The sequence below is a fragment of the Chlorocebus sabaeus genome, chromosome 5, assembly GCF_047675955.1.
Source record: "Chlorocebus sabaeus isolate Y175 chromosome 5, mChlSab1.0.hap1, whole genome shotgun sequence".
Taxonomy (NCBI): domain Eukaryota; kingdom Metazoa; phylum Chordata; class Mammalia; order Primates; family Cercopithecidae; genus Chlorocebus; species Chlorocebus sabaeus.
The window spans coordinates 8,713,790-8,726,418 of record NC_132908.1 but is presented as its reverse complement, the minus strand read 5'-3'; the positions used below and the strand labels follow the sequence as shown (position 1 = coordinate 8,726,418).

The following is a 12,629-nucleotide window of genomic DNA, read 5'->3' as shown; positions in this document are numbered from 1 at the left end:
GTGACCCGGGCCTGGCCTCTCCTCCCCCAGCTTTGTCCCCTCCCATCCGTTCACCTTCACGCCCCCTTCTTTCCCTTTTACCACCTCTGTAAGCTCCATCCCACCTCAGGCCATGGCAAGCACCCTTCCCTCTGCCCAGAATGCTCTTCCTTACCTTCACCCGGCCAATCCCTGTTTATCAAGACTCAGGGTAAAATGCTACTTCCTCAAGGAAGCCTTCCCTGATTTCCTAGCCTCACCAACTGCTGCAGCTATTTGCTCTCTTAGCCGCGTTTTCCCCTTCCCAGGACTTAAAATTGCAATGGGTTGTTTGTGAAATGCCATGTGTAAAGCCACGCCTTCCTGCTAGACCGCATGCTTCCTGAAGGGCGGGGCTCTGATGGGCTTCATCATCTCTGTAACTATCTCTAGTGTCCACTTACAACTCACCACCTCAGCGAACACTTGTTGAGTAAATAAATGGATAAAGAAATCCCATTCGTAACGTTCTCTGGAGAAGCAGCATTCAGGCTATTTTCAGACCTGTGTACCACCTGCCCCCCACGCAACATATTGCTGAGTATCTAGCAACATTTTGCAGCTACAGCAGGATATACTGGACGCTGATGAAACTCAGCAGCCACTCCTGACCCCTTACCTTTGTTTCTGGCAATTAAAATGAGCTTATTCCGTACGGAATCATCGGGAGTATCGAAGGAGCAAAAGGTGCCTCGTCCTCTCACCCTGCTGATGAACTGGGGGTACCGGGCCTGCAGTGGGGGGAGACAAGGCCAGGGTCAAAGCCCAGCACCCGTGTACCAGCTGGGCTTACTGGCTGTGCTTCATCAAAGGCCTTCCATGGTCCAGCCTTGGCCTCTGCGTGGACTGGCAGGACCTCCAGGGGGTTAAGAGCTCTGGTGACATTCAGGCCTGGGTTCGAAGCCCAGCTGTTCACATCTGTGTTGTATGGAGGGAAAAAAAATACTACCAACAACAATAATGAAGCCCAGCGTTGTCTCTTTCCCACTGCATAACCTGGGGCGACTCAAGTACCTCTGTTTACCCTGCTGTAAACTGAAGGATTTAAATGCTGTTGACCCCAGTAGGGCTATGGTGAGACTCTAGCAAGATAAGGTTCACAGGTTAAGTCCTAAGCCAGGGGCTGGGCACTTGCTGGGTGTTCCACAGATGTTAGCCATCTCTGTTGTCAGCTCTTCTAGAAAGGTGGTGGTTCTTCTAGGAGAAGAAGTGCCTGTCCTCCCTCAGGGCTTTGAGATTGGGAGCTATACTGGATTGAATAGTCTCCTCCCACTGCCCCCTAAATTCGTGTTTACCTGGAACCTATGGTTAGGACCTAATTTGGAAATAAAGTCTTCGCAGAAATAATTAGTTAGGTTAAAATGAGGTCTTCCTGCATTAGAGTGGCCCCTAATCCAATGATGGGTTTTTTTTTTTTTTTTAAGATGGAGTCTCGCTCTGTTGCCCAGGCTGGAGTGTAGTGGCACGATCTTGGCTCACTGCAACCTCCGCCTCCAGGGTCCAAAGATGCTTGTGCCTCAGCCTCCTGAGTAGCTGGGATTACAGGCACATGCCACCACACCCGGCTGATTTTTTTTGTATTTTTAGTAGAGACAGGGTTTCACAATGTTGGCTAGGCTGGTCTCGAACTCCTGACCTCAAGTGATCTACCTGCCTTGGCCTCCCAAAGTGCTGGGATTACAGGCATGAGCCACTGCGCCCAGCTCAATGACTGGTATCTTTATAAGAAGAAGACAATTTGGAGACAGACACAGGCACAGTGGGGAGAAAGCCAAGTGATGCCGGAAGCGGAGTGAAGCCTCCACAGGTCAAGGAACCTGAAGGATTCCCGGCAGCCATGAGAAGGTGGAGAGAGGCATGAGACAGATTCTTCCCCAGAGCCTCCAGAAGAAGCCAACCCTGCCGAAACCTTGATTTCAGAGCCTGCCCTCCACACTGTGAGAGCATACATTCTTGTTTTAACCCACACAGTTTGTGGGGATTTTTACAGCAGACAAGGATGCAAATGCACATGCCTAGTCTGGAGGACCTGGATTTCACCTTACTCTCCACTGTCCATGTGAAGGACAGCAAACAAGGGCTTGGAAAACCCCCAATAATTTCAGGGTACTGGGGGCTGAGTTTGGGGAGCAAGTCTTATTTCACAGCAGCTCCTTAGTAGAAACTGGAGACACGGTCCTGTTCTGGGGGTGACAGAGCCAGGCACTGTGTTAGACGCTTACATACACAATTTTTTTCTTTCTTTTTGTGGAGGACGGGGTCTCACTATGTTGCCCAGGCTGGTCTCGAACTCAGTAGGGTTGAAGGCAATCCTCCTGCTTTTGCCCCACTAAGTGCTGGGGTTACAGGCATGAACCCCTCTGCCTGGTAGTGGGCACACCCTTGAATCCCCTGCCAGTGAAGAAGGGCCCACTTTGGTCTACACAGATGAGGAAACTGAGGCTCAGAAGTCCTTCCAACACTTATTCTAGCATGTGCCCTGCACTTGTTGATTGCTGGGGAGCTGGTAGTTTGAACACACCCCTCCCTCTCCCACCACAGTATGGCCCTGGGGAAGTTCAGAATAATGTCTCTTCCATTTAGACACCACTTCAGGCCCGTGTGCCACACTGGCACACACACATCCACACACCTCCTTACGGTTAGGAGTGACCACGTGACGAGCTCTTTGTCAAGTGTTGGAGGTGTTATGTGAGATTTCTGGGAAGGATGCTAAAGACAAGAAGGGGGCCACTCTGTCCTTCCCTTCTTTTTCCTTCCTATTGCCTGGAATTGAGATGTGATGGCTGGAGCTCCAGGAGCCATTTTGGCCCATGATGAAACGTTGAGGGTGGAGAGTAATCCAGTCCCAGCAGTGGATAGCAGTGCTGATGAGTGGTAAGTATGCAACAGGTTGCACAGAGGAGGGAACAATGAACACATCAGAGGGGGTGAGAGAAGGAGTGCTTGGGGGCTTCATAAAGGGCAGATGTCTGAATTTGGTGTCAAAAGATAACCAGGGCTGGGCGCAGCAGCCCATGCTTGTAATCCCAGCACTTTGGGAGGCTGAGGCGAGCGGATCACCTGAGGTCAGGAGTTTGAGACCAGCCTGGCCAGCATGGTGAAACCCCATCTCTACTCAAAATACAAAAAAATTAGTAGGGCATAATGGCACATACCTGTAATCCCAGCTACTCAGGAGGCTGAGGCCAGAGAATCTCTTGAACCCAGGAGGCAGCGGTTGCAGTGAGCTGAGATTGCACCACTGCACTCCAGCCTGGGTGACAGAACAAGACTTGGTCTTGAAAAATAAATTAAAAAGCAAATAAGTAAAATAAAAAAGATAACCAGTGCCAGCAGGCGCTGCCCAGCACTTTGAGAGGCTGAGGTGGGAGGATTGCTTGAGGCCAGGAGTTCAAGGCCAGATTGGCTAACATAGCTAGACCATGTCTCAATATTAAAAAAATCAAAAAAACAAAACTAGGAGTTCAGGAACGGGTTGGAATGGGATGGAGGGATGGAGAGGCATTCCCTGCAGAGGACACAACACATGCAAAGCCCCGGAGGCTAGGAGCAGCACAGCCCATTGCAAATTGCTGGAACAGCAGGTGCAACGCCATGCTGAAGAGCTCCAGTGTTGCCCTGGAGGCTGCAGGGAGCCGTGGGTGGTGGGGGCTAGGCAGGGGAGGGGGTGGTACCTGGAGGTCCAGCAATCCCGTGAGCAGGACCTTCCCGGCATGGGCTGCGTTATTTAGCAGGTCCTCTCGCTTGATGATGTTGATGACCTCAGCCAGCAGTAGGTTCTTGGACGGGTCCCCCAGCCAGGTGTTGAAGATCCGGTAAGGCTGGAACGAGGAAGGGGTGTTGGGAGGGTTCATGCATATGCACACCCTGCAGGGGTCACTTCCCCCAGGCACCCCTCCTCCTCTCTTGAAGAGGAGAGAAACTAACCTAGTGGGTGTCTGCCAGAGGCTAGCAGGAGAACACACCCAATCTCACTGAATTCTTCCAACAGCAGCCCTGCAGGTAGGAACTGCTAAGGGGAGATCAAATCGTCCCATGCCCTGGGAAATCCCTCAGTCCCAGGAAACCAAGACAGTTGGTTCCTTAACTCCTATAACCCGCATTTTATAGAGGAGGAAGCAGAGGTTCTGGGAGGCTAAGTGATTTGTCCAAGGCAAATGTGACTTATAGGTAGAGTTGGGACTGGATTGCCGGCAGTGACCCTCAAAGATCACCCACTTGGCCCCTCCATGAACGATTCAGGGTGGCTATGTAGCCAACCAAAACACCCTTCCCAGCGTCCCTTATGGCTAGAAGTGGCCACGTGACTGGGTTTTAGTCAAGTATTGGAAATAGACGTGTTATGTGAGATTTCTAGGAAGGCTGCTAAAGAAAGAAGGGGGCCACTTTGTCCTTCCCTTCCTTTTATTTCCTACTGTCTAGAATTGAGATGTGATGGCTGGAGCACCAGAAGCCATTTTGGACCATGAGGCAACCTTGAGGGTGGAAACTACATGTAGGAATGGTGAAAGGACATTGGCCCCTGATGGCTGTGTATGTGTGTGTGTGTGTGTGTGTATGTGTGTGACTCTGTATGCACACATGGCAGTACACAGTGTAGTGGGTAAGAGTATGGACTCTGGGTTGGAGTCCTGGCTTTGTCACTTAACAGGCTGTGTGACCTTTGACAAATGACTTAACCTCTCTGTGCCTAATTCATCATTAGTAAAATGAGGATAAAAATAACACCTACTTGGTTAGATTGTTCTCAGGATTAAAAGTGTATGAGAAATACTTAGAACTAGGCACACAGCAAACGCTCAGTCTGCTGCAGCAGCTGTCAATGATATTATTGTGTGTGCACATGGAGAGAAATCAGGAGAAGGCTGATGGTGGACTGTTCCAGAGTCAGCCTTACAGAGACAGCTAGGAGGGCACACCACTGCTAATTGCATTGATAAGAACTGGGCCTTAGGAAACCTGCGACCCAGTAGGTGCCCACCCAGCTCCTCGATGGCAAGAAAGGAACAGTTAGGAGAAGAGGATGCTCCCTTCTCTGCCCTTGATGTAGAGAGAAGGCTGGATCCAACTCACAGCATTGGGCCTGAACTCCTCCTTGTGGAAGAAGCCCCCAATCATCATCTTCTTGCTGAAGGTCATCACGTCTGCTGGGTCATCCAAGCCCCAGTGCTCATGGGCCCAGAACTTGCCTGTGCAGCCACCTCCGGTCTGGACCTCATCCACCAAGAAGGCGCAGCCATGCTGGCCGGAGAAGAGAGAGGAGGGAGAAATAAACACCCGTGGGAGGCCAAAAACTCATGCCCTCTATAGCCAACCACCTGCCAAACCCTGGGTCCACACACATCGTGCTTGTTTTCTGAACAGCAAGCCAGCCCCATGTTCTTGAGCTGTGCACAGAAAAACTAACCAAAACACTTGAGCTGAGCAGTTCCAACAAGAGCTGTATCTGAGTGTCTCCTAAAACTGCTAAGCTGCACCAAAAAAAATCCAGAACATTGAATACTCCCTGCACCAACACAGAGCGGTATGCCATCTGGCTTCGGTCTCGGGTCTCAACCTCGTCAGAGGGAGCTGTGTCCAACAGGGAGGCCTCGACTGTGCTTCTCAGACTTCAGCTGCCGTGCTCTGCTTGTCACCAGGGCTATTTCTAACTCGGTGTCTGTGTTAAGTCAACTCATGTCTTACAACTTTTATCTGTGAACTTATCGGTTTGATTGCCAGTTTATATATGCACAAGCCATTAAAACAAACACAAAACGTAAAGAAAGGAAATCAGCGTATCAAAGAGATACCTGCACCCCCATGTTTATTGCAGCACTGTTCACAATAGCCAAGATACAGAATCAATCTGTCCATCAACAGATGAATGGATAAAGTAAATATGGTACCTACACCATCGGCCGGGTGCAATGGCTCACACCTGTAATTCCAGCACTTTGGGAGGCTGAGGCAGGCAGATCACCTGAGGTCAGGAGTTTGAGACCAGCCTGGCCAACATGGCAAACCCCATCTCTATTAAAAATACAAAAATTAGCCGGGCGTGGTGTCGCACACCTGAAATCCCAGCTACTCATGAAGCTGAGGCAGAAGAATCGCTTGGATCCAGGAGGCGGAGGTTACAGTGAGCCAAAATCGTGCCACTGCACTCCAGCCTGGGCAACAGAGTGAGACTGTCTCCAAAAAAAAAGAAAGAAAAAGAAAATAGGGTACATATACACAATGGAACACTATTCAGCCGTAAAAAGAATGAAATTATGTCATTAGCAATGACGTGGATGGAACTACAGGACATTATGTTAAGAGACATAAGCCAGACACAGGCAAATGTTGCAGGTTCTCACTTATGTGGGGACTAAAAACATTTCCCTTATGAAGAAAGAGAGTAGAATGATGGCTATCAGAGGCTGGCAAGGCTAATGGGGAGGTAGAGATAAACAGGGGTTGGTTAATGGATACAAAAGTACAGTTAGATAGAAGAATAAGATCTAGTGTCCAGTAGCACAATAGGGTGATTATAGTTAATAATTTATTGTATATTTCAAAATAACTAGGAGTGGATTTGGAATATTCCCAATACAAAGAGATGATAAATGTTTTAGGTGATGGATATCCAATTACCCAGATTTGATCATTATGCATTGCAACTATTATGTATCCATAAAGATATTTTAAAAAGATTTTAAGGCCAAGTGTGGTGGCTCAGGCCTGTAATCCCAGCACTTTGGGAGGCTGAGGTGGGCAGATCACGTGAGGTCAGGAGTTCGAGACCAGCCTGGCCAACATGGTGAAACCTCATCTCTACTAGAAATATAAAAATCAGTTGGGTATGGTGGCACGCACCTGTAGTCCCGGCTACTTGGAAGGCTGAGGTGGGAGAATCGCTTGAACCTGGGAGGTGGAGGTTGCAGTGAGCTGAGATCGCACCACTGCACTCCAGCCTGGGCGACAGAGTAAGAATCTGTCTCAAAAAAAAAAAAAAAATTATGTGTGTGTGTGTGTGTGTGTGTGTGTGTGTGTGTGTGTGTAGTTTCAGGGAAGAATCCCCATTCTTCTGCCAACCCCAATTTCTCCACCCCTGATGCTGACAGACAACCTCTGCAAGTCTGGAGGTTGACAGGAACTCCAAAGCAGAGGTGCTGCTAGCCCTTTAATCTGGGAACTCAACCCAGAAAGCCCTATGGCTCCATCCAACCTCAGCCCCGTCCACTGACCTTCCTGGCAATGTCTCTCAGTTTCCGAAAGAAGTCATCGGATGCATGGTTGTCTCCACCCTCAGACTGGATGGGCTCCACGATGATCCCGGCCACCGTCTTCTTCTTTTTCCGATATTTCACAATCAGATCCTCCACCTGGATCCCAAAGGGGCAAGTCACCACCGCTGGCAGAGGCTTGTGACCAGTATCCGTGGGTGGGAATCTGGGGTTCGATGAGCCCTGTGCAGTTTTATTGGAAATGTGTGTGTGTACATCTCCTAAGACCAGCGGAGCCTCTGTTAGAAGCTATGTGTGTGGATGGGAATGGATCCTCCTTGAGATTGGTGTTAGCACCTGGGTGGATACAAACTAATAACTTGGGGCAAGTAATTCAGCCTTCAGAAGCCTCACTTTCCTGATGTGTTGTATGGGCACACAGACAGAATCCACCTTCCAGGGTTGTGGAGAGGACTGAATGAGAAAATGTAGCACTATGAGTCGATTGCTGAGCTAGATGTTTTAGCTGTAGTTCTGCCTCTGTTTTACATGGAACATGCACCTGTCACTTAACCTTGTTATGTGGGAAATAGCTATATCACGGGTATATTGAGAGAAATAAAGGTGAGAGCACTCACACACACACACACACACACACACACAGAGAGAGAAAATACAGCACAGAGTCTGGCACACAAAAAGTGGTGGCCGCTACTATTACGATTAGCATGACTATATTATTATTGATTAATATTGTTCCTATTCTTATAGTATTATTGCTATTATTGGTGTGAGAATCCTTTTGGGGCAGAATCGGAAATGTATCCTTGGTTAAAAAACTGTTCTAAGGGCCAGGTGTGTTGGTTCACACCTGCAATCCCAGCACTTTCGGAGGTTGAGGCAGGAAGGATAGCTTGAGGCCAGGAGTTTGAGACCAGCCTGTGCAACATAGTGTGGTTCATCTCTGTAAAACATTTAAAAATTAGCTGGGCATGGTGGCTGCGTGCCTGTAGTCTCGGCTATCTGAGAGGCTGAGGTGGGAGGACCCCTTGAACCAGGACTGTGAGATCACAGTCAGCTATGACCACATCACTGCATTCCAGCCTGTGCAACAGAGCAAGATCCTGTCTTCATTAAAAAGAAAGAGGCCAGGCACGGTGGCTCATACCTGTAATGCCAGCACTTTGGGAAGCTAAGGCGGGCAGATCTCTTGAGGTCAGGAGCTCCAGACCAGCCTGGCTACCATGAAACCTCATCTCTACTAAAAATACAAAAATTAGTTGGGCATGGTGGCGCATGCCTGTAATCCCAGCTACTCCAGTGGCTGAGGCACGAGAATCACTTGAACCCAGGAGGCAGAGGTTGCAGTGAGCCGAGATATCGTGCCACTGCACTCCAGCCTGGGCAACAGAGTGAAACTCTGTCTCAAAAAAAGAAAAAGAAAAAGAAAAACCCCAAACCATACACCTAGATAGACTAACAAGTGAGATCTTTCTTTGTTATGTACAGCTAAGGAAAAGCCTCTGTTTGGGTGATATGATTTTGACCTAGGTCTCCACCAGTCACCCCAAGGAAGCTGTGAGATACTTTCCTTTGTTTTCTTTTTCTTTCCTTTTTTTTTTTTTTTGAGACGGAGTTTCACTCTTGTTGCCCAGGCTGGAGTGCAATAGTGTGATCTCAGCTCACCACAACCACCACCTCCCAGGTTCAAGTGATTCTCCTGCTTTGGCCTCCGGAGTAGCTGGGATTACAGGCATGCACCACTATGCCCAGCTAATTTTGTATTTTTAGTAGAGACGGGGTTTCTCCATGTTAGCTAGGCTGGTCTCAAACTCCCGACCTCAGGTGATCCACCCATCTTAGCCTCCCAAAGTGCTGGGATTACAGGCAGAGCCACCGCGCCCGGCCCCCATATTCTTTCAACAGCTCTATTTTCTCTTACTTTAGAGTCATTGATGCTTGTCTTCCAAGAAACTTAAGTGATACAGAAATTGGTATCAGAGTCGGGTGATGGATGCTGTGACAGAGTCTCATGAACTTTCCCAATATGGAATATTTGGGATGCAAGGCCTCTGTGTCCCTACTTCCCCCTGGGGGAGCTCTGCACAGGTCCCCAGATAAACGCTTCATCTGTTTCTCTTCTCCTGGGCCAAGTCTTGGGGCGGCAAGAGCAACGGGACTGGTGGTTCGGGAGGATCTGGAGGGTATGAGCATTACCTCTTCCAGACAGCGGGCCTCCTCCTGTTGGTTCTCTTTCACGAACTCTTCCAGAGGGTATTTCAGCCGTGGGAACGGTGCGATGGGCCAGTCAAAGGAAGGGATGTCAATCTTGTGAATGGCTTTGGAGTGCGTGGTAGCTAAGCAACCTGAGTTGAGCAAAACAGAAAAGCAAATGCTTGGCTTGGGGAAGCAGGCCAGTACTCTTTGCAAAGGAGATGATATGCATTTCAGCATGTGGCTGTCGATGAGCAGGGAGGCCTGTTGCCTGTGAAACCCCAGTTCTTTTTATCGTTTAAATTTTAGTTTTTCTGGGTGCATAGTAGGTACATGAGATGAGTACCTACTACTCAGTAGTACTCCCTACATAGTAGCGGAGTACATGAGATGTTTTGATACTGAACCCCAGTTCTCATCCGGAAGCTGAAGGGGGAACTCTTGAACCCTTAATTGGCATGCCTGAGTGGGTATGTGTTTGCATTGCGATTAATCACAGACGCAGCGCAGGCTTTGAAGATAGAGTCAAGAGTTCAAATCCCGGATCTGTCACTGAATAGCCTTGGAAATCCTTCCTCTTCCCAAACCCTGATTCCCACATCTGCAAAGCAGGAATAATAATCCCCACTCTGCAGGGGATTGTGTGGAATCGGTGAGACACTATGTGTAAACTGCCAATGTCAGCCGCCGCGATTGTTGCTGTTGTTATTATTATTCTAAACACCACCTTGGGAGCGTACTGGTCCCTCCTTACCCATGGTCCTCCCGTGGAATGCGCCCATGAAGGAGAGGATGCTGTAGTCGGGGCAGCCGGGGGCCTAAAACCAAGAAATATCAGTCATTAGCCACAGTTGTAAGGATGGGGAAACTGTATTGTTGCCTCTGCAAGTCCAGAGGGACACAGAAATCTATCAGAAGAACCAGGAATCCTTCACAGGTGGAAGTTACACATGGGACCACCGGGGTCTATATCCAAGAAACACGTTTTATTTTGCATACATACTTACAATTTTTTTTTTTTTTTTTGAGACGGAGTCTCGCTCTGTCGCCCAGGCTGGAGTGCAGTGGCCAGATCTCAGCTCACTGCAAGCTCCACTTCCTGGGTTCATGCCATTCTCCTGCCTCAGCCTCCCGAGTAGCTGAGATTACAGGCGCCCGCCACCTCGCCCAGCTAGTTTTTTTTTTTTTTTTTTTTGTATTTTTTAGTAGAGACGGGGTTTCACCGTGTTAGCCAGGATGGTCTCGATCTCCTGACCTCATGATCCGCCCACCTCGGCCTCCCAAAGTGCTGGGATTACAGGCTTCAGCCACTGCGCCTGGCCCATTTTTTTTTTTTTTTTAAGTCACAAAATTTAGGCTGGGCGCAGTGGCTCATGCCTCTAATCCCAGCACTTTGGGAGGCTGAGGCAGGCGGATCATTGGAGGTCAGGAGTTTGGGATCAGCCTGGCCAACATGGTGAAACCCTGTCTCTATTAAAAATACAAAAATTAGCCAGGCATGATGGTGGGGGCCTGTAATCCCAGCTACTTGGGAGGCTGAGACAGGGGAATCGCTCGAACCTGGGAGGCAGAGGTTGCAGTGAGCCAAGTTTGCGCCACTGTACCCCAGCCTGGTCAACAAGAGCAAGACTCTGTCTCCAAAAAAAAGTTGTAAAATTTAAAATCAAGAAATTTCACATGAAGACCTGAACTTCTGGCTTCTCACCAGTGCTGCACCGTTTGGATCCATTTTCCTGCTGTGGTAACCGTAGGTGACCCACTGCCCACCGTCCTCTGGCCGCTGGGGACTCCTGGGTTTTCAGCCCCTGTTCTACAGGCTCTTCAACTTCCTCTCCATGCCCTGGCTGCCTGCTACTCAGGCCTCTGCAGGGGTCAGGGGGTCAGGGGCTGATGGGGGCACACTTGCTTCCCAGGGTGACCTGAGGCAAGGGGCTGAGCCAGGCACCTTGCAGGAACCACCCCCCCAGGCCTTTGGAAGGGGTCTGGTGCTAGAAAGCGGTCGAGGGGAGGCCCCCACCGGGTGCTCTCCTATGGTAGCTGCGCCTTGGGTTCAGGAGGGTTGCATGGACACCGCATCCCTTCCCAGCCCCAAGTAAACGGCACAGCTGCCACTCCTCGCATTGTTTTCCGACTCTCCACCCAGCAAGGAAATCCCAACATGTTTCCCGCTGACTCAGGCAGAACTGCTGGAGGTGCCTCAGAGGCAACTGTGGGGGCCCCCAAGTCTCTAGGAGGTTGGCATCGTCTCAGGTTGGTTGAGCACCAATTCCCTGAGACCTCCGGAAAAAACCCTAAGACCTCCTCCTTCCACAGATTCCAGAAACCCTCTTGGGTTTTTTGTTTGTTTGTTTGTTTGTTTTTTTGTTTTTTTTTTTTAAGATGGAGTCTTGCTCTGTCACCAGGCTGGAGTGTAGTAGTGCGATATTGGCTCACTGCAACCACAGCTCCCCCTGGGTTCAAGTGATTCTCCTGCCTCAGCCTCCTAAGTAGCTGGGATTATAGGTACCCGCCACCACGTCCGGCTAATTTTTGTATCTTTAGTAGAGACTGGGTTTCGCCATGTTGGCCAGGCCAATCTAGAACTCCTGACCTCAGGTGATCCACCCACCTTGGCCTCCCAAAGTGCTGGGATTACAGGCATAAGCCACCGTGCCTGGCCTCTTGTCATTTTTTTATTTGTCTTCTGATTGTAGATGTAATTAATATATACACATCATTTTGCATATTTGGATTCAGCCATGAATGATGAGGAGTGAGATCCAAAAATGTTGATGGTCTAGGATGCCCACAGATATCGAGTGGGAAAAGCAGAGTTAGAGAAAGACGTAGGAGGCTGGGCACGGTGGCTCACACCTCTAATCTCAGCACTTTGGGAAGCCGAGGTGGGAGGATTACTTGAGCTAAGAAGTTCGAGACCAGCCTGAGCAACACAGTGAGACTCTGCCTCTATAAAAATTTTAAAACAATTAGCTGGGTATGGTGGCAGGTGCCTGTAGTCCCAGCTACTCAGGACACTGAGGCAGGAGGACTGCTTGAGTCCTGGAGGTCGAGGCTGCATTGAGCCGTGATTGCACCACGGCACTGCAGTCTGGGGACCAGAGTGAGACCCTGTCTCAGGAAAATAAATTAATAAATAAGAAAAAGAGAGTGAGAGATAGGATAAGGTCCATTAAAAAAAAAAAGGGCCAGGAAAAAAAACAAGAA

General features: G+C 49.3%; 1 protein-coding gene across 6 annotated transcripts in view; it reads right to left on the bottom strand.

The window, feature by feature from the left end:
• ABAT (4-aminobutyrate aminotransferase) overlaps nt 1-12,629 on the bottom strand; it is a 111,092-nt gene that overhangs the window by 10,355 nt on the left and 88,108 nt on the right. For 5 of the 6 annotated variants that reach the window (XR_012092910.1, XM_007985080.3, XM_073015164.1 and 2 more), the window contains exons 10-15: nt 10,180-10,243; nt 9,429-9,577; nt 7,233-7,370; nt 5,095-5,262; nt 3,696-3,842; nt 638-749 (exon numbers count right to left, since the gene is read on the bottom strand). Coding sequence is in view for 5 of the 6 variants with exons in the window: in XM_007985080.3 (XP_007983271.2) it covers nt 638-749; nt 3,696-3,842; nt 5,095-5,262; nt 7,233-7,370; nt 9,429-9,577; nt 10,180-10,243 (778 nt within the window). In the remaining variant the exon portion in view is untranslated. The remainder of the gene's footprint in view (nt 1-637; nt 750-3,695; nt 3,843-5,094; nt 5,263-7,232; nt 7,371-9,428; nt 9,578-10,179; nt 10,244-12,629) is intronic. The other variant, XM_007985096.3, reaches the window with a different exon arrangement.